Raw genomic sequence first — 22,620 nt, 5'->3', positions numbered from 1 at the left:
GGGTTATTGAGCTATGATACACTGGGAGACTGGAGGTGTGGCTTAGTAGGTGCGGGCTTTCCGATAGTTATTTTTGGTGACCCGTGAGAGCAAATGTCATTCCGGTTAATCTGTTCTGTTGTGTTGTCAAAACTTGTGATGGTTAAGCACTGACACTTTTGTAGCTTTAATAAGGTTTACACAAGCGTATGAGTTCCTTAAGTGCCTATGCATATCCCAATGTTGGTATAGTTACCAGTTTGTTATAGTTAAATAATGTTATAAATGTTAGATTTAAATATGTAATGTGCAAAAATAGTGAAGGAAAATTGAAATTTGCAGTGTACAAACTTAACATGAATGAAATGTACTGTCATGGGTGGGGAAAAAAAGCCATCTGAAAGCCACACTGCCAATACGACATGCCTTTGGATTACCCAAACATGGGTTAATTTAACCTTCAGTTGTGTTTTTATTCAATTTCATGTTGGGTTGACCCAGCAGATGGGTATTTTTTTATGAAATCCATAGGTTCTTTTCAGGAGGCGTGGTCTATTGGGAAGTGGCTTTCAGATTGGCACACCCCTACTAAGCCATGCCTCCAGTCTTCTGATCTGACTGAGTGGATCATAGCTCAATGACCCAACTAAGTGACCCGACTGGCTGGTTAAAAAATAACCCAATTTGTGTTCTGTCCACTATTGCTGGTTTTTAAACCAGCATGTGAGGAAAAAAAGTATTTTCTTCTAGATTTGAGGAGGATAACAGCTTTCTAAATAATAGCCTTTTGTTGTTGAGAGGTTGAACGTCAGTGTGTGTGCACGCGCGTGCGTGTGTGTGTGTGTGTGTGCGCGCATGTCAGTAGTGCCAGGACAACAACCTCTCACTCAACGTGATCAATACAAAGGAGATGATCGTGGAATAAAGGAAAAGGAGGGCCGAGCACGCCCCCATTCTCATCTACAGGGCTGTAGTGGAGCAGGTTGAGAGCTTCAAGTTCCTTGGTGTCCACATCACCAACAAACTATCATGGGCCAAACACACCAAGACAGTCATGAAGAGAGCACGACAACGCCTATTCCCCCTCAGGAGACTGAAAAGATTTGGCATGGGTCCTCAGATCCTCAAAAAGTTCTACAGCTGCACAATCGAGAGCATCCTGACTGGTTGCATCACCGCCTGGTATGGCAATTGCTAGGCCTCCGACCGCAAGGCGCTACAGAGGGTAGTGCGTACGGCCCAGTACATCACTGGGGCCAACCTTCCTGCCATCCAGGACCTCTATACCAGGCGGTATCAAAGCTGGGACCGAGAGAATGAAAAACAGCTTCTATCTCAAGGCCATCAGACTGTTAAATAGCCATCACTAGCACATTATAGGCTGCTGCTGCCTATTGAAATCACTGGCCACTTTAAGAAATGGAACACTAGCCACTTTAATAATGTTTACATATCTTGCACTACTCATCTCATATGTATATACTGTATTCTATACCATTCTACTGTATCTTAGTCCATGCCGCTCTGTCATTGCTTGTCCATATTTGTACGGTTGAAGTCGGAAGTTTACATACACTTAGGTTGGAGTCATTAAAACTCATTTTTCAACCACTCCACAAATTTCTTGTTAACAAACTATAGTTTTGGCAAGTCGGTTAGGACATCTACTTTGTGCATGACACCAGTAATTTTTCCAACAATTGTTTACAGATTATTTCACTTATAATTCACAGTATCACAATTCCAGTGGGTCAGAAGTTTACATACACTAAGCTGACTGTGCCTTTAAACAGCTTGGAAAATTCCAGAAAATGATATCATGGCTTTAGAAGCTTCTGATAGGCTAATTGACAATGAGTCAATTGGAGGTGTACCTGTGGATGTATTTTAAGGCCTACCTTCAAACTCAGTGCCTCTTTGCTTGACATCATGGGAAAATCAAAAGAAATCAGCCAAGACCTCAGAAAAACAATTGTAGACCTCCACAAGTCTGGTTCATCCTTGGGAGCAATTTCCAAATGCCTGAAGGTACCACGTTCATCTGTACAAACAATAGTACGCAAGTATAAACACCATGGGACCACGCAGCCATCATACCGCTCAGGAAGGAGACGTGTTCTGTCTACTAGATATGAACGTACATTGGTGCGAAAAGTGCAAATCAATCCCAGAACAACAGCAAAGGACCTTGTGAAGATGCTGGAGGAAAACGGTACAAAAGTATCTACAGTGGGGAAAAAAAGTATTTAGTCAGCCACCAATTGTGCAAGTTCTCCCACTTAAAAAGATGAGAGAGGCCTGTAATTTTCATCATAGGTACATGTCAACTATGACAGACAAATTGAGAAAAAAAAATCCAGAAAATCCCATTGTAGGATTTTTAATGAATTTATTTGCAAATTATGGTGGAAAATAAGTATTTGGTCACCTACAAACAAGCAAGATTTCTGGCTCTCACAGACCTGTAACTTCTTCTTTAAGAGGCTCCTCTGTCCTCCACTCGTTACCTGTATTAATGGCACCTGTTTGAACTTGTTATCAGTATAAAAGACACCTGTCCACAACCTCAAACAGTCACACTCCAAACTCCACAATGGCCAAGACCAAAGAGCTGTCAAAGGACACCAAAAACAAAATTGTAGACCTGCACCAGGCTGGGAAGACTGAATCTGCAATAGGTAAGCAGCTTGGTTTGAAGAAATCAACTGTGGGAGCAATTATTAGGAAATGGAAGACATACAAGACCACTGATAATCTCCCTCGATCTGGGGCTCCACGCAAGATCTCACCCCGTGGGGTCAAAATGATCACAAGAACGGTGAGCAAAAATCCCAGAACCACACGGGGGGACCTAGTGAATGACCTGCAGAGAGCTGGGACCAAAGTAACAAAGCCTACCAACAGTAACACACTACGCCGCCAGGGACTCAAATCCTGCAGTGTGAGACGTGTCCCCCTGCTTAAGCCAGTACATGTCCAGGCCCGTCTGAAGTGCATTTGGATGATCCAGAAGAGGATTGGGAGAATGTCATATGGTCAGATGAAACCAAAATATAACTTTTTGGTAAAAACTCAACTCGTCATGTTTGGAGGACAAAGAATGCTGAGTTGCATCCAAAGAACACCATACCTACTGTGAAGCATGGGGTTGGAAACATCATGCTTTGGGGCTGTTTTTCTGCAAAGGGACCAGGACGACTGATCTGTGTAAAGGAAAGAATGAATGGGGCCATGTATCGTGAGATTTTGAGTGAAACCCTCCTTCCATCAGCAAGGGCATTGAAGATGAAACGTGGTTGGGTCTTTCAGCATGACAATGATCCCAAACACACCGCCCGGGCAACGAAGGAGTGGCTTCGTAAGAAGCATTTCAAGGTCCTGGAGTGGCCTAGCCAGTCTCCAGATCTCAACCCCATAGAAAATCTTTGGAGGGAGTTGAAAGTCTGTGTTGCCCAGCGACAGCCCCAAAACATCACTGCTCTAGAGGAGATCTGCATGGAGGAATGGGCCAAAATACCAGCAACAGTGTGTGAAAACCTTGTGAAGACTTACAGAAAACATTTGACCTGTGTCATTGCCAACAAAGGGTATATAACAAAGTATTGAGAAACTTTTGTTATTGACCAAATACTTATTTTCCACCATCATATGCCAATAAATTCATAAAAAATCCTACAATGTGATTTTCTGGATTTTTTTTTCTCATTTTGTCTGTCATAGTTGACGTGTACCTATGATGAAAATTACAGGCCTCTCTCATCTTTTTAAGTGGGAGAACTTGCACAATTGGTGGCTGACTAAATACTTTTTTTCCCCACTGTATATCCACAGTAAAACAAGTCCTATATCGACATAACCTGAAAGGTTGCTCAGCAAGGAAGAAGCCACTGCTCCAAAACCACCATAAAAAAGCCAGACTACGGTTTGCAACTGCACATGGGGACAAAGATCGTACTTTTTGGAGAAATGTCCTCTGGTCTGATGAAACAAAAATATAACTGTTTGGCCATAAACTTAACCATTGTTAAGTTTGGAGGAAAAAGGGGGTATCTTGCAAGCCGAAGAACACCATCCCAACCGTGAAGCACGGGGGTGGCAGCATCATGCTGTGGGGGTGCTTTGCTGCAGGAGGGTCTGGTGCACTTCACAAAATAGATGGCATCATGAGGAAGGAAAAATATGTGGATATATTGAAGCAACATCTCAAGACATCAGTCAGGAAGTTAAAGCTTGGTCGCAAATGGGTCTTCCAAATGGACAATGACTCCAAGCATACTTCAAAAGTTGTGGCAAATGGCTTAATGACAACAAAGTCAAGGTATTGGAGTGGCCATCACAAAGCCCTGACCTCAATCCTATAGAACATTTGTGGGCAGAACAATGTGCGAGCAAGGAGGCCTACAAACCTGACTCAATTACACCAGCTCTGTCAGGAGGAATGGGCCAAAATTCACCCAACTTATTGTGGGAAGCTTGTGGAAGGCTACCTGAAATGTTTAACCCAAGTTAAACAATTTAAAGGCAATGCTACCAAATACTAATTGAGTGTATGTAAACGTCTGACCCTCTGGGAAAGCGGTTAAGGTAGAATTCTCGGATGATGTTGGGATCTAGAATGTCGTCCACCGGGACCCAGCACCGCTCCTCTGGACCGTACCCCTCCCTGTCCACCAGGTACAGTGATCTGACGGCATAGGTGGGGCTCCACTCGATGTCCAAGGGAGGCGAAGGGGTGTTGTGGGGGACGGCATCAGCAAGGGGACCAGGAACCACCGGCCTGAGGAGGGAAATGATGGTGAGATCCGATAGTTAGTGGGGAGTTGTAATCTTTAAATTACCTCATTGACCCTCCGGAGGAGTTTGAACGGCCCCACAAACTGGGGACTCAGCTTCTTACAGGGCAGGCGGAGCGGAAGGTTCCTGGTGGAGAGCCAGACGCGATCACCAGGATGGAACACTGGAGCCTCACTGCGGTGGCGATCCGCCTGCTCTTTCTGATGGCAGACGGCGTGCTGGAGTCTCACGTGGGTATCGTTCCAAACCTCTTCTGCGCGTCTGAACCACTCGTCCACCGCAGGATTTTCGGTCTGGCTCGGAGTCCATGGAGCCAGGGCCGGCTCATAACCCAGAACACACTGGAAGGGAGTCAGCCCGGTGGAGAAGTGTTGCAATGGATTCCGGGCCCACTCCCTCTGCTGGTCCTGGCAGTGACTCCTCAGGAACCTCCCCAGCTCCTGGTTCATCCTCTCCACCTGCCCGTTAGATTGAGACCGGTACCCGGAGGTGAGGCTGACCGTGACCCCCAGCTTCTCCATGAAAGCCTTCCATACATGTGATGTTAATTGGGGGCCACGATCGGAGACGATATCCTCCGGAAGGCCATAGTTCCGGAAGACCTGCTGGAACAGTGTCTCAGCGACCTGCGAACGGTAGGGAGACCAGAGAGAGGGATGAAACGGCATGATTTTGAGAATCTGTCCACAACCACCAAAATGGTGGTGAAACCATCAGAGGAGGGGAGATTAGTGACAAAATCAATGGACAGATGGGAAGGAGATTTCCTGCTGGAGCGTGCCGGGGAGATTTTGATGAGTACATACTGAACATGAGTTGACATTGTGTGCAACGTCATGCGCCAAAGTGGGCCATCAGTATTTCTCAGAAAGGAATTGAGTGGTGCGGGTGATACTTGGGTGTCCAGCGGCGAGGGATATGTGTGCCCAGGTCAGCAACCAATCTCTGACCCCCGTGGGGACATGGATGCGCTCCGGAGGGCAGGTGGCAGGAGCGGGTTCCCTCTCCAGAGCCTGGCGGATGTCCACATCTACGTCCCAAAATACGGGGCCAATGATACGGGAGGACTGATTGATGGGCTGGCGGACACTCACAGGGCCCTCCACCAACGTGGAACCACAGGGTGCGGGAAAGCAGGTCCTCCGACATCCTGGTCCCAGGCGGTAATCCTCCTCTGACCAGGAGATGGTGGGATTATGAAGTTGGAGCCATGGGAGGCCAAGGATGACTTTGTGCACCAGTGCGGAGCTGATGAGGAAGGAAATATTTTCCTGGTGCTTGGGTCTCACGGTGAGGGTGAGTGGAGCTGTGACGTGCATAATAGTGCGGGATCCCAATGGTTGCGTATCCAATGCTTGGACCAGAAACGGAAAGGAGAGCGGGTATGAGGTGATGTGCAGGGAGGAGGCAAGGGCCTGGTCAATAAAATTCCCTGCCACACCGGAATCCACTAGAGCTGTAGAAACAATAGATGAGGGACAGCCAGCTAGTAAAAAAGGTTTGGCGGAAAGTGATGATGGTGTACTCACGCCTAACCCAGGAGACGGATGATCACAGGGCCGTCCCTCTGCTCTTGTGGATTCCGGGTTGGGATGTACCGGACACCTTTGAAGCTGGTGCCCCTCCTGGCTGCAATAGGGACAGAGCAGGAGTGTGACCAAGGTTAGATTGTCGTCTCGGCACGCCAACTCCGTCTGGACCTCTTCGCGCAATCCTCTTCTGAATAGGGTGCAGAGCGCCTGTTCATTCCATCCGCTGGATGCTGCCACTGACCGAAAGGTGAGCGCATACTCCGACATGGTCTGGCCATCCTGCCGTAGTTGGAGTAGGCGCTCACCCCCCTCTCTGCCCTCCGGAGGATGGTCGAAGACCCCCCTGAACAGAGCCATGAACCCCTCATAGGAACCCAGCTCCTCCTCTCCTTTCTCCCAGACAGCTGTAGCCCACTCCAAAGCCTGTCCGGTCAGCAGGGAAATAACCGTGGCAACCTTGAACCTCTCCGTGGTGGGGGCTCCCATCTGATGAGTGATATAGAGGGAGCACTGGAGTAGGAAGCCACGGCATTTGGAGGGAGACCAGTCATATTTGTCCAGGAGGGACAAATGGGCATCGCTGACCTGGGCGGACTGTTGGATGGGCTGTGGTGCTGGCTCGACTTGTGGTAGAGAATCCTCCGCTTGTTGGAGGTGACGCCCCTCGGGAAATGTTGAGACATTGAAGAACGCGGATGACCTCATCCATAGCCGTCCCCAGTTGTGCCAGCTGGTCGTGGTGTTGGCGAAGTAGATGTCCCTGTTCACTGACCATCAGAGAGATGTCCTGATTAACTGCTGCTTCCATTTGGTGAGGCAGTATTCTGTAACGTCGAGGCAGGGAGTCAAGAAGCAGGTGCAGTTAGTGAGTTTAAAATTAACGAACATAGACCGATACATAACAAGCAAAACGTCTGACAAGGAAACATAACCAATACTGCCTGATAACTGATAACAAAAGAATGCTATATAAAGTAATCAGGGAGTAATGAAGTGCAGGTGTGACTGATGATGAGACGCAGGTGTGCGTAAAGATGGGTTGCCAGGACCGGTGGTTAGTAGACCGTTGAGCGCCGGAGAGGGGGAGCAGGAGTACATTTACATTTACATTTACGTCATTTAGCAGACGCTCTTATCCAGAGCGACTTACAAATAGGTGCATTCACCTTATAGCCAGTGGGATAACCACTTTACAATGTTTTTTTTATTTTATTTTATTTATTTTTTTTGGGGGGGGGGTTGGGGGTGGGTTGGAGTAAAGGGGGGGGGGGGGTAGAAGGATTACTTTATCCTATCCCAGGTATTCCTTAAAGAGGTGGGGTTTCAAATGTCTCCGGAAGGTGGTGAGTGACTCCGCTGTCCTGGCGTCGTGAGGGAGCTTGTTCCACCATTGGGGTGCCAGAGCAGCGAACAGTTTTGACTGGGCTGAGCGGGAACTATGCTTCCGCAGAGGTAGGGGAGCCAGCAGGCCAGAGGTGGATGAACGCAGTGCCCTCGTTTGGGTGTAGGGACTGATCAGAGCCTGAAGGTACGGAGGTGCCGTTCCCCTCACAGCTCCGTAGGCAAGCACCATGGTCTTGTAGCAGATGCGAGCTTCAACTGGAAGCCAGTGGAGTGTGCGGAGGAGCGGGGTGATGTGAGAGAACTTGGGAAGGTTGAACACCAGACGTGCTGCGGCATTCTGGATGAGTTGTAGGGGTTTAATGGCACAGGCAGGGAGCCCAGCCAACAGCGAGTTGCAGTAATCCAGACGGGAGATGACAAGTGCCTGGATTAGGACCTGTGCCGCTTCCTGTGTAAGGCAGGGTCGTACTCTCCGAATGTTGTAGAGCATGAACCTACAGGATCGGGTCACCGCCTTGATGTTAGAGGAGAACGACAGGGTGTTGTCCAGGGTCACGCCAAGGAGGACACAACGGAGTTGTCAACCGTGATGGCGAGATCATGGAACGGGCAGTCCTTCCCCGGGAGGAAGAGCAGCTCCGTCTTGCCGAGGTTCAGCTTGAGGTGGTGATCCGTCATCCATACTGATATGTCTGCCAGACATGCAGAGATGTGATTCGCCACCTGGTTATCAGAAGGGGGAAAGGAGAAGATTAGTTGTGTGTCGTCAGCGTAGCAATGATAGGAGAGGCCATGTGAGGATATGACAGTGCCAAGTGACTTGGTGTATAGCGAGAATAGGAGAGGGCCTAGAACTGAGCCCTGGGGGACACCAGTGGTGAGAGCACGTGGTGCGGAGACAGCTTCTCGCCACGCCACTTGGTAGGAGCGACCGGTCAGGTAGGACGCAATCCAAGAGTGAGCTGCGCCGGAGATGCCCAGCTCGGAGAGGGTGGAGAGGAGGATCTGATGGTTCACAGTATCAAAGGCAGCAGACAGGTCTAGAAGGACAAGAGCAGAGGAGAGAGAGTTAGCTTTAGCAGTGCGGAGAGCCTCCGTGACACAGAGAAGAGCAGTCTCAGTTGAATGACCAGTCTTGAAACCTGACTGGTTTGGATCAAGAAGGTCATTCTGAGAGAGATAGCAAGAGAGTTGGCTAAAGACGGCACGCTCAATAGTTTTGGAGAGAAAATAAAGAAGGGATACTGGTTTGTAGTTGTTGACATCAGAGGGATCGAGTGTTGGTTTTTTGAGAAGGGGTGCAACTCTCGCTCTCTTGAAGACGGAAGGGACATAGCCAGCGGTCAAGGATGAGTTGATCAGCGAGGTGAGGTAGGGGAGAAGGTCACCGGAGATGGTCTGGAGAAGAGAGGAGGGGATAGGGTCAAGTTGGCAGGTTGTTGGGTGGCCTGCCGTCACAAGTCGCAAGATTTTATCTGGAGAGAGAGGGGAGAAAGAAGTCAAAGCATAGGGTAGGGCAGTGTGAGCAGGACCAGCAGTGTCATTAGACTTAACAAACGAGGATCGGATGTCGTCAACCTTCTTTTCAAAGTGGTTGACAAAGTCATCCACAGAGAGAGGGGGGGGGGGGGATTCAGCAGTGAGGAGAATGTGGCAAAGAGCTTCCTAGGGTTAGAGGCGGATGCTTGGAATTTAGAGTGGTAGAAAGTGGCCTTAGTAGCAGAAACAGATGAAGAGAATGTAGAGAGGAGGGAGTGAAAAAATGCCAGGTCCGCAGGGAGTCTAGTTTTCTTCCATTTCCGCTCGGCTGCCCGGAGCCCTGTTCTGTGAGCTCGCAATGAGTCATCAAGCCACGGAGCTGGAGGGGAGGACCGAGCCGGCCGGGAGGATAGGGGACATAGAGAGTCAAAGGATGCAGAAAGGGAGGAGAGGAGGGTTGAGGAGGCAGAATCAGGAGATTGGAGGGAGAAGGATTGAGCAGAGGGAAGAGATGATAGGATGGAAGAGGAGAGAGTAGCGGGAGAGAGAGAGCGAAGGTTGCGACGGCGCATTACCATCTGTGTAGGGGCAGAGTGAGTAGTGTTGGAGGAGAGGGAGAGAGAAAAGGATACAAAGTAGTGGTCGGAGACTTGGAGGGGAGTTGCAGTGAGATTAGTAGAAGAACAGCATCTAGTGAAGATGAGGTCAAGCGTATTGCCTGCCTTGTGAGTAGGGGGGGACGGTGAGAGGGTGAGGTCAAAAGAGGAGAGGAGTGGAAAGAAGGAGGCAGAGAGAAATGAGTCAAATGTAGACGTAGGGAGGTTGAAATCCCCCAGAACTGTGAGGGGTGAGCCATCCTCAGGAAAGGAACTTATCAAGGCGTCAAGCTCATTGATGAACTCTCCAAGGGAACCTGGAGGGCGATAGATGACAAGGATATTAAGCTTAAATGGGCTAGTGACTGTGACAGCATGGAATTCAAATGAGGAGATAGACAGATGGGTCAGGGGAAAAATTGAGAATGTCCACTTGGGAGAGATGAGGATTCCTGTGCCACCACCCCGCTGACCAGATGCTCTCGGGGTATGCGAGAACACATGGTCAGACGAGGAGAGAGCAGCAGGAGTAGCAGTGTTTTCAGTGGTAATCCATGTTTCCGTCAGCGCCAAGAAGTCGAGGGACTGGAGGGTAGCATAGGCTGAGATGAACTCTGCCTTGTTGGCAGCAGAACGGCAGTTCCAGAGGCTGCCTGAGACCTGGAACTCCACGTGGGTCGTGCGTGCAGGGACCACCAGGTTAGAGAGGCAGCAGCCACGTGGTGTGAGGCGTTTGTGTAGCCTGTGCGGAGAGGAGAGAACAGGGATAGGCAGAGGCATAGTTGACAGGCTGCAGCAGATGGCTACAATAATGCAGAGGAGATCGGAATGAAATGAACTGAACATCTGGGAAAGGAGAGAGCGGGGCCTCCCTCACCACAACTCCCAAATATAACTCTCCCAACTTCCACCTCAGAAACTATAATTGTTGTAAACTACAGCGGTTCAATGTTTTCTAGGAATAGACTAACTTAGTTTATTCAGCTAGCTAACTAGGTGCAGTATTATTCCGTGAAAAACGTCCGGGCACCTCGTCATAAGACGCCACAGCCAGCTAGCATGCCGGTCTCCAACAACACGGTTTAGCGCCAATACTCAGCCACAACAAACCACCAGTGTATCAACACGCAAGCAGATCGTTCGTGTCCGTGTCTAACGTTGTGTGTTAGTCCCGACAGCTTGAGCGAGTCCGTCGTCAACTTATTCAGCCAGTTAGTTAGCTAGGATAGTTAGCAAACTAGCTAGCCATTGCTTTCAGACAAAGAAGAACCCCTCCTTTCACGGCACGAACACAAAGAGAGCCAAACTAACGTTAACTAGTCACCCATGTCCCGAATTCCGGGTAGACGTGACAGAAGGCTACAGGACTGAAAGTCATCGAATGCAACAATCATAGGTGGTACAGGTACCTCTAAAATTCACTGGAAAGGCACCCAGGGAAATAGTGTTAAAACAACACCCAAAAATGAGTTACTGTAACGCCACAGGTGTTAATTCCCTAACACTGAGAAAGTGTAACAGCATCTCTAATAACACTCTAATAAAGTGTTAATTTAAGTTGGAATTTGCAACACCCATGGTTTTAGGGACCAAGACTCTTGCGGTATTACATTATCAACACTTTCAAAATAAATTGTTTAACATTATTTTGGTGACTTACATATACAGTACACACTAAAGAAGTGTTAAATGTGACACTGTGGGTGTTAAAATTCTGATCTCAAATTTGCTGTGCAGACTGTAGAGATTATGACCATGTGAATATTAGGGTAACTTTCTTGCCCTTGGCCATCCCAAAAAATGTTTATTTATGACACTATGCTTCTGTCAATATAGAGCAGAGAGAGAGAGCGGTGTAAAGTTTCACCTGTGTGTGTGTGTGTGTCTTGCTAACCTGTCTTCTCTCAGGTTTCTATGTTCACAGGCCTGCTTGTCTCATAGGCTGTGTAATGGTCTAATGGTCTTGTTTTCTTTTTTACACAGTAGAATACGTGTAGCCTCCCTGTATGTAAGTGGAGCACATCCTCTGCTGAGAGATCTGAACGTTTTTCTCACAGGTTGCAGTGCGCTCACCCCATAACCACAGGGTTGTTGGTTCAAGCCCCACTCTTGCTCTTCCCCCTTGGTTGCTACAATAGCACTGTCTCCACTGTGTTGTGTGTTCTGTTGTGTTTCAGAACTCTATAAAGGTGATGCTCAAGTGCTTGTGGAAGAACTGTGAAAAGGTCCTCAGCACCTCTTCAGGGATCCAGCGACACATCCGCACCGTCCACCTGGGGTAAGGCACCAATCAACTAATCATAGAGCAAGATATAGGTCAACTGCTATAGATATCCAATCACAATAGTTGAATTGGTAATTGTTGTAACCAATCGCTGCATACAGGTCTCCTGGGGACCAATAAGAGAGCAGATATAATACAGTTCACCTTACTCTATTTACTGAAGTATTGTTCAAATATCTACTAACAGCAAGGAGCTAGTATTTTGGAGTATGTGCTACATTGGTAGCTCTGCCTCTCCATGGGCTCTCAGTGTTTGTTATGACTTCTCTATGTCATTAGGTTTGTTACTCTAGTATAGTAGTGGCGCCGGAGAAGATGGCTGCCGTTTTACAGCCCTCTAACCAATTACTATTATGTGTGTTTTTTTGCGTTATTTGTCATTTATTCTGTACATAATGTTTCTGCCATCGTCTCTTATAACCAAAAAGAGCTTCTGGATATCAGGACAGCGATTACTCACCTCGTACTGGACAAAGATTTTTTCTTCAACGAGTCAGACGTGAAGGATATCCTACAGACACCCGACAAGGCCCAAATCCCTGTCATTCGCAGGAGAAAGAGACGGAGATATCGTGGACGTAGGTCGGGGTGCCTCGTAAGGATCCGACGGCGAGCGAGTAAACTGCCTCTTCCATCAATCCTATTAGCCAATCTTCAATCATTGGAAAATACATTTGATGACCTAAGAGTACGGTTATCCTACCAACGGGACATTAAAAACTGTAATATCTTATGTTTCACCGAGTCGTGGCTGAACGACGACATGGACAACATACAGCTAGCGGGCTATACGCTACATCGGCAGGATAGAACAGCTGACTCCGGTAAGACAAGGGGTGGTGGTCTGTGTATATTTGTAAACAACAGCTGGTGCACAAAATCGAATACTAAGGAAGTCTCAAGGTTTTGCTCGCCTGAGGTAGAGTATCTTATGATAAGCTGTAGACCACACTATTTACCAAGAGAGTTTTCGTCTATATTTTTCATAGCTGTCTATTCACCACCACAAACCAATGCTGGTATTAAGATTGCACTCAATGAGCTGTAGAAGGCCATAACTAAACAGGAAAACGCTCATCCAGAGGCAGCGCTCCTAGTGGCCGGGGACTTTAATGCAGGGAAACTCAAATCCGTTCGACCTAATTTCTACCAGCATGTTAAATGTGCAACCAGAGGAAAAAATACTCTAGATCACCTTTACTCCACACACAGAGACGCATACAAAGCTCTCCCTCGCCCTCCATTTGGCAAATCTGACCATAACTCTATCCTCCTGATTCCTGCTTACAAACAAAAACTAAAGCAGGAAGCACCAGTGACTCGGTTAATAGAAAAGTGGTCAGATGACGCAGATGCTAAGCTACAGGACTGTTTTGCTAGCACAGACTGGAACATGTTCCGGGATTCTTCAGATAGCATTGAGGAGTACACCACATCAGTCACTGGCTTCATCAATAAGTGTATCGATGACGTCGTCCCCACAGTGACCGTACGTACATACCCCAACCAGAAGCCATGGATTACAGGCAACATCCGCACTGAGCTAAAGGGTAGAGCTGCCGCTTTCAAGGAGCGGGACTCTAACCCGGACGCTTATAAGAAATCCTGCTATGCCCTCCGACGAACCATCAAACAGGCAAAGAGTCAATACAGGACTAAGATTGAATCGTACTACACTGGCTCTAACGCTCGTCGGATGTGGCAGGGCTTGCAAACTATTACAGACTACAAAGGGAAGCACAGCCGCGAGCTGCCCAGTGACACAAGCCTACCAGACCAGCTATACCACTTCTATGCTCGCTTCGAGACAAGCAACACTGAAGCATGCATGAGAGCACCAGCTGTTCCGATGACTATGTGATCACGCTCTCCGTAGCCGATGTGAGTAAGACTTTTAAGAGGTTAACATTCACAAGGCCGCAGGGCCAGACGGATTACCAGGACGTGTACTCCGAGCATGTGCTGACCAACTGGCAAGTGTCTTCACCGACATTTTCAACATGTCCCTGACTGAGTCTGTAATAGCAACATGTTTCAAGCAGACCACCATAGTCCCCGTGCCCAAGGACACTAAGATAACCTGCCTAAATGACCACCGACCCTTGGCTCTGACGTCTGTAGCCATGAAGTGCTTTGAAAGGCTGGTCATGGCTCACATCAACACCATTATCCCAGAAACCCTAGACCCACTCCAATTTGCATACCGCCCCAACAGATCCACAGATGATGCAATCTCTATTGCACTCCACACTGCCCTTTCCCACCTGGACAAGAGGAACACCTACGTGAGAATGCTATTCATTGACTACAGCTCAGCGTTCAACACCATAGTGCCCTGAAAGCTCATCACTAAGCTAAGGATCCTGGGACTAAACACCTCCCTCTGCAACTGGATCCTGGACTTCCTGACGGGACGCCCCCGGGTGGTAAGGGTAGGCAACATCACATCTGCCACGCTGATCCTCAAGACGGGGGCCCCTCAGGGGTGCGTGCTCAGTCCCCTCCTGTACTCCCTGTTCACCCATGACTGCATGGCCAGGCACGACTCCAACACCATCATTAAGTTTGCCGACGACACAACAGTGGTAGGCCTGATCACCGACAATGATGAGACAGTCTATAGGGAGGTCCGTGTGGTGCCAGGATAACAACCTCTCCCTCAATGTGACAAAGACAAAGGAGATGATTGTGGACTACAGGAAAAAGAAGAGGACTGAGCACGCCCCCATTCTCATCGACGGGGCTGTAGTGGAACAGGTTGAGAGCTTCAAGTTCCTTGGTGTCCACATCACTAACGAACTATCATAGTCCAAACACACCAAGACAGTCGTGAAGAGGGCACGACAAAGCCTATTCCCCCTCAGAACACTGAAAGGATTTGGCATGGGTCCTCAGATCCTCAAAAAGTTATACAGCTGCACCATCGAGAGCATCCTGACTGGTTGCATCACCGCCTGGTATGGCAACTGCTCGGCCTCCGACCGCAAGGCACTACAGAGGGTAGTGCGTACGGCCCAGTACATCACTGGGGCCAAGCTTCCTGCCATCCAGGCGGTGTCAGAGGAAGGCCCTCAAAATTGTCAAAGACTCCAGCCACCCTAGTCATAGACTGTTCTCTCTGCTACCGCACGGCAAGAGGTACCGGAGCGCCAAGTCTAGGTCCAAAAGGCTTCTCAACAGCTTCTACCCCCAAGCCATAAAACTCCTGAGCAGCTAATCATGGCTACCCAGACTATTTGTACTGCCCCCCCACTCCCAGACCATATTTTTACACTGCAGCTACTCTGTTAATTATTTATGCATAGTCACTTTAACTCTACCCACATGTACGTATTACCTCAACTACCTCAACTAGCCGGTGCCCCCGCACATTGACTCTACACCGGTACCCCCCTGTATATAGCCTCCTTACTGTTATTTTATTTTACTTCTGCTCTTTTTTTCTCAACACTTTGTTGTTGTTGTTGTTTTATTTTAATTTTTTATTACAAATAAATGCATTGTTGGTTAAGGGCTGTAAGTAAGCATTTCACAGTAATGTCTACACCTGCTGTATTCGGCGCGTGTGGCCAATACAATTTCATTTGATTTGACAAAGTGCCATAAAGGGATGCAGGGTGGATGGTGGAGGCATATCAACACATGAGGAGGTTTTGCTGGTGTGTTTTTATAGCCTTCTGTTGCCATCCTGCATTCTCTCAGTCAGTCAGTGAGGGCTATGACCAATGAAGTCTGTAAGCTCAGTGGCTTTGACTCAGAGGCCCTGGGTATCACTGCCCTCTGCTGGTTATAGAGGATCCAGCATCAGAACAGCTCCTCATTAAAAAGCTTGAAGCGGCTTGGTATGATGTGTTATAATGCCTTATTAACATGTTCATACCACTTTACTGATGTAGCTGCAGAGTATTATGAAGCGGTATATTGACTGCAACTTTAGGGTGCTCTGAATGTTATTATAAGGGGAAGGGAGGGAGCCACCAACACAGATAAGAGTGAGGTGCTGGATAGAGGAGGTAGACTCAATGCTGCAGGACTGTTTTGAGAATACTGATTGGAATATGTTCAAAGATTCATCCATCCAGGACTCATCCATCAACATTGAGGAATATAAATCGTCAGTCACAGGCTTCATTAGGAAATGTGTTGATGATGTTGTACCCACAATAACAATCCAGACCCCAACCAAAAACCCTGGATGAATGGAGATATCCGTACCATGCTGAGAGCCCGTACTGCAGCATTCAATGTCAGCAGAACAAACCCTGATGACTCGGTGGCGTGCAACGTGTACAAGACAAGCAGGTACGAGCTCCGCAAATCCATTAGGGATGCAAAAAGACAATACAGACTCAAACTTGAATTGATGTTTGACAATTCAGACTCGCAACGTATGTGGCAAAGAATACAGACTATCACGGACTACAAAGGTAAATCCAGCGGTGTGGTGCCCACCGAAGCCTCCCTCCCAGACGAGTTTAACATTCTATATATATATGCGTCCTCAGAGTGTGTACTGTCCAGCTGGCGGGCGTCTTCACGGACATCTTCAACCTCTCTGTGTCCCAGGCTGTAGTCCCCTCCTGCTTCAAGGAGATCACCATCGTACAAGTGCCCAAGAAAAACTATGTGACATGCCCAAATTACAATTGCCCCGTCGCACTCACCCCGTTCATCATGAAGTGCTTCGAGAGGCTAGTCATGGCACACACCAGGCACACTGGACCCTCTCCAATTTACCTACCGCTCCAACAGATCCATGGAAGATGCCATTTCCATCACTATTCACATGGCCCTAGCAACTCTGGACAAGAGGAACACCTATGTGAGAATGCTCTTCATTGACTAAAGTTCAGTATTCAACACTATTGTTACCTCCAAGCTCGACACGGAGCTCAGAGCCCTGGGTCTGGACCACCATCTGCAACTGGAACATGGACTTCCTGACGGGCAAACCACAGGCTGTGAGGATTGGTAATAACAACTCCTCCACTCTTAACACAGGAGCCCCCCAGGGCTGTCCTCAGTTCACCCACAACTGCCTGGCTTTGCACGACAGCAACTCCATCATCAAATTTGCTGACGACATCATGATTATAGGCCTGATAACCAACAACAACGAGTCAGCTTATAGGGAGGAGGTAAGTGAACTGGCATGGTGGTGCCAGGAACACAACCTCTCCCTCAACGTCAGCAAAACAAAAGAGTTGATTGTTGATTTCAGGAAGCAGAGGAGGGAACATGCCCCAATCCACATAAACGGGACTGCAGTAGAGCGAGTCAGCAGTTTTAAGTTCCTCGGCATCCACATCACCGAGGACTTACATTTACATTTGACATTTTTAGTCATTTAACAGACGCTCTTATCCAGAGCGACTTACAGTTAGTGAATGCATACGTTTTAATTTTTTAAAAAAAAATTTATACTGGCCCCCCGTGGGAAACGAACCCACATCCCTGCCGGCCAAACCCTCCCCTACCTTGGACGACGCTTGACCAATTGTGCGCCGCCCATGGGTCTCCCGGTTGCGGCCGGCTGCGACAGAGCCTGGACTCTAACCAGGATCTCTAGTGGCACAGCTAGCACTGCGATGCAGTGCCTTAGACCACTGCGCCACTCGGGACTTAACATGGACCAACAACAACACCACTCTTGTCAAGAGGGCACAACGGTGTCTCTACTTCCTAAGGCGGCTGAAGAAATTCGGCATGCCACCCCAGGTACTCTCCAAATACTACCACTGCACCATCGAGAGCGTCCTGACCGGCTGCATCACGGCCTGGTAAAGAGGGTGCAAAGCTGTCATCAAGGCAAAGGGTGGCTATTTGAAGAATCTCAAATTTCAAATATATTTTGATTTGTTTAACACTTTTTTGGTTACTACGATTCCATATGTGTTATTTCATAGTTTTGATGTCTTCACTATTATTCTACAATGTAGAAAATTGTAAAAATAAAGAAAAACCCTTGAATGAGTAGGTGTTCTAAAACGTTTGACCGGTGGTGTATGTCACTCTCCTATGGTGCAGGCGGAACTGTGACTCGGACTACAGTGACGGCGAGGAGGACTTCTACTACTCAGAGATCGAGGTCAACATGGACAGCCTATCAGAGGGCTTGTCCAGCCTCACACCCACCTCCCCCACCACTACCGGCCCTCCCCCCATCTTCCCCCCTTTCTCCCCCGCTGCCTTTGTACCCCGCTCTGAGCCCTCCCAAATCATCGTGAGGGGACCGCAGGGTCACGCCCCCAGCCTGCTCAGCCAATCAGCTCCCTCCTCGCTCTGCCATATCCGTACTGACCACGCCTACCAGGTAAGAACTGTCAGGCACACACGTGCACGCACATACACCTTATTCTCCAACGGCTATGGTACTCTCTGTTGCTATAGAGACTCTCCAGTAGTGTCATGTAGCTGTCCTCTACTTCATGACAGATAATGTTTTGGTTCCCCTGGTCTGTTTGTGTGTAGCTAATTATGTCCATGAAACTGAGTTGTCCACGGGCTTAAAGCTGCACATGTCATGACGTCCCGTCAGATCAATAGATTTATTTTAGGTGAGGCAGTCGCCTTCTCTCTTCTACTACATTTTCCATAGTATCTGTCTCCCTTTTCTTTCTGTATCATTCTTTGTCGCTCAACCTCCCTCTACCTCCACTTTTTTTCACTTCTTCTCTAATCATCTCTCCCTCTTCACCCCACCCCTATTTTTCACTCCCCCATCTCTCACCTCTCTACTCCTACTCCCTCGCTCCCACCACCCCCAACTAACCTCTTTTTCAATGTCTCTCTTCCCCACGCCTTTCACTCATCTCTCTCCTTTTTTCTTCTACTCTGCCTCCCAGCCCTGGAGTGTTGTCTACTATCTAGACATATTGTCTTTAGGGCTGAACTAGAATCAGTTCAGCCCTAACATAGCCAGTGTGAAGAGTAACACGGTCTGAAGAGGTGACACTGATCTAGAGCCGTAGTTACGTAGAGTTCTTTCTGGTCACGTCACATGGTCAGGAAAATCTCAGAGCACTAGGTGTAACCCTTAATGATGGACTGCCATGCTATGATTGGTTGGTGTTGAATGCCCTTTGACCTGTGGTTGCCCCTGCAGGGCCCGTTGACTCACATCCGCACGGTGAGCTTCGGGGAGAAGAGACAGCCTGCCCCCCACACACACACCACAATCAGCAAGACACCCCCCTTTACAGCCCCCCTGCCCAAACCAGCACCAGGAACCAGGTACACAGTATGTGTGTTGACCCTTGCTGTGTGAGTGTGTTTATCAACTTCATGGGATTGTAGTGTAAAGTCTAACTGTGTGCCATCTTCTTGGTTGCCAAGGAAACCCCGTGGTGATGCCAAAAAGTGCCGTAAAGTGTACGGCATGGAGAAGAGGGACATGTGGTGCACAGCCTGCCGCTGGAAAAAAGCTTGTCAGCGATTCACTGACTGAACCCCACTACATCACTGGGATGGACTCTTCCTCTGCCAGCGCTTCACTGAGGTGGCATCTACCACTGAGGAGATGTGGGGGTTTCTCCGTGATGAAGCCCCTCAGAGCACGTACTGCTTCCTCCTGACCAGCAGGGCGCTCTCTGCTCGCTTCTCCTTGTCCGCAGATAGCTGAACTCACAAAACACAAAACTAACTGATGGAAAAGGCAAAAAAAATACAAAAATCAAGAAAAATGAATGTGGCTTTGGAAGAATTGTGTTTCTTTCTAAGGATGAGACTTTTTAGGTAATCAAAAAAAGGAAAATATTATTCAAAACGTGATTCAGAACCTTTTCGATTTGTTTTGTATTTTCAAAGTTTGCCTGCCTTCACTGTAGGGGAGTGGTTGAAGATTTCAGATAAGCTTTTTGGTCTTGTGTACTCTCAACATGTTGTTTTTTACTGGTCCGAGTATCATGGAAGCTACTGTGTTTGAGTTTACAAGATCCTGATACCGCTCTCTTGTCATCATTTTTCTTTCTCTTGATGCATCTCTGTTAATGTTTTATAACTAAAAACAGATTAACTTCGGGGCGTTTATTCAAATGGATTGTTTTAAATTTTCAAATGGGCAGTAAGTCTACCAAAGGAAAAACGAATCAGATTGTCAATCTATTCTCTCAGAATTTAGATGCTGCTTATTAAGACTCAAGCTTGTTCTGCTCTTCATATCCAAGTGTTATGGAATAACACATCACATGCTGTTATGGGAATTCAACTCATAAACTCTAATCAGTTTGTTTGGGAAGTAAATAATCCATAGCTACTCATCATAAGCTTCCTGCTTTTTGCATAGCTATGAAACACACGTTCTTCCATCTGGTGGCACCAAATGTTACGTTTTGAATCTTTAAATTGTTCAATGTACATCTACAGTTTATAAAGAGATCTATTTCCGTTTCTTCCTTTCTATACCTCTGATATGCATCTTTCAGAAACAATACATCTTTCAACAGATCAATGTAAACTTTGTAACTACAGTGTTTGCGCTCATTTCTTACATGTATTTTCAGCGATTAGTTGCCAAGGCAACTAGTAGTTGCAGAGTGCAATCTCCAGGGTTTGGAAAGTATTGTCTTGCTTTGATTAATCAGCTCTATTGTTGATAACAGTTATCAACAACAACATTAAGCTCTGCTGTAGCATTGTTGGCTACTCAGAGTTGTAGAGTTCATTTTCTGGGTACAGTGGGGGAAAAAAGTATTTAGTCAGCCACCAATTGTGCAAGTTCTCCCACTTAAAAAGATGAGAGAGGCCTGTAATTTTCATCATAAGTACACGTCAACTATGACAGACAAAATGAGAAAAAAAAATCCAGAAAATCACATTGTAGGATTTTTTATGAATTTATTTGCAAATTATGGTGGAAAATAAGTATTTGGTCAATAACAAAAGTTTCTCACTACTTTGTTATATACCCTTTGTTGGCAATGACACAGGTCAAACATTTTCTGTAAGTCTTCACAAGGTTTTCACACACTGTTGCTGGTATTTTGGCCCATTCCTCCATGCAGATCTCCTCTAGAGCAGTGATGTTTTGGGGCTGTCGCTGGGCAACACGGACTTTCAACTCCCTCCAAAGATTTTCTATGGGGTTGAGATCTGGAGATTGGCTAGGCCACTCCAGGACCTTGAAATGCTTCTTACGAAGCCACTCCTTCGTTGCCCAGGCAGTGTGTTTGGGATCATTGTCATGCTGAAAGACACAGCCACGTTTCATCTTCAATGCCCTTGCTGATGGAAGGAGGTTTTCACTCAAAATCTCACGATACATGGCCCCATTCATTCTTTCCTTTACACGGATCAGTCGTCCTGGTCCCTTTGCAGAAAAACAGCCCCTAAGCATGACGTTTCCACCCCATGCTTCACAGTAGGTATGGTGTTCTTTGGATGCAACTCAGCATTCTTTGTCCTCCAAACACGACGAGTTGAGTTTTTACCAAAAAGTTATATTTTGGTTTCATCTGACCATATGACATTCTCCCAATCCTCTTCTGGATCATCCAAATGCACTCTAGCAAACTTCAGACGGGCCTGGACATGTACTGGCTTAAGCAGGGGGACACGTCTGGCACTGCAGGATTTGAGTCCCTGGCGGCGTAGTGTGTTACTGATGGTAGGCTTTGTTACTTTGGTCCCAGCTCTCTGCAGGTCATTCACTAGGTCCCCCCGTGTGGTTCTGGGATATTATCCCAGAACCGTGTGGTTCTGGGATAATAATTGCTCCCACAGTTGATTTCTTCAAACCAAGCTGCTTACCTATTGCAGATTCAGTCTTCCCAGCCTGGTGCAGGTCTACAATTTTGTTTCTGGTGTCCTTTGACAGCTCTTTGGTCTTGGCCATAGTGGAGTTTGGAGTGTGACTGTTTGAGGTTGTGGACAGGTGTCTTTTATACTGATAACAAGTTCAAACAGGTGCCATTAATACAGGTAACGAGTGGAGGACAGAGGATCCTCTTAAAGAAGAAGTTACAGGTCTGTGAGAGCCAGAAATCTTGCTTGTTTGTAGGTGACCAAATACTTATTTTCCACCATAATTTGCAAATAAATTCATTAAAAATCCTACAATGTGATTTTCAGGAGAAATAAAATTCTCATTTTGTCTGTCATAGTTGACGTGTACCTATGATGAAAATTACAGGCCTCTCTCATCTTTTTAAGTGGGAGAACTTGCACAATTGGTGGCTGACTAAATACTTTTTTCCCCCACTGTATCATCATAGAAATAGAATACAATCTCATCCTAGTTCTCTGTGGGTACCATACTCAGTCCTACTCAACCCTCAATCCCAGTTACAGCTCTTAACTGGTATCTAATGGCGTTGAAATCAAGATGTTTTTCTCCAAGGGATTATTTGCTTCCCATGAATTGTACCTGGAATCCTGATCAGACATGAGAGCAGATATAGATGTATATTTTTAAACAGATTTATTTTTCTACTCTAGCTATTGTTTTGATTGTTGCCAGCTCTTTGAATGTAGTCTCTGCAGCCTCTCTCTCTTTCTACTCCCAGCCATGACACAAGTTGCAATAGCATGATGCACACACAAACACACACACAGGGCTCTAAATTAACATTTTTCATTGGTAGCACCACATAAAATGTATGAGCACCAGATTATA

General features: G+C 47.2%; 1 protein-coding gene across 1 annotated transcript in view; it reads left to right on the top strand.

Moving 5' to 3' along the window:
* LOC311148241 (zinc finger protein 704-like) overlaps nucleotides 1–20,397 on the top strand; it is a 75,629-nt gene extending 55,232 nt beyond the window's left edge. The window contains exons 5-8 of the mRNA XM_084185140.1: nucleotides 11,902–12,002; nucleotides 18,036–18,321; nucleotides 19,114–19,241; nucleotides 19,344–20,397. Of these exons, the coding sequence (XP_084041266.1) occupies nucleotides 11,902–12,002; nucleotides 18,036–18,321; nucleotides 19,114–19,241; nucleotides 19,344–19,455 (627 nt within the window). The 3' untranslated portion in view covers nucleotides 19,456–20,397. The remainder of the gene's footprint in view (nucleotides 1–11,901; nucleotides 12,003–18,035; nucleotides 18,322–19,113; nucleotides 19,242–19,343) is intronic.
* The last annotated feature ends 2,223 nt before the right edge of the window (nucleotides 20,398–22,620 follow it).

The sequence above is a fragment of the Coregonus lavaretus genome, assembly GCF_964263955.1.
Source record: "Coregonus lavaretus genome assembly, chromosome: 20".
NCBI classification, from domain to species: Eukaryota; Metazoa; Chordata; class Actinopteri; order Salmoniformes; family Salmonidae; genus Coregonus; species Coregonus lavaretus.
This window is presented reverse-complemented; position numbering and strand designations above follow the sequence as displayed.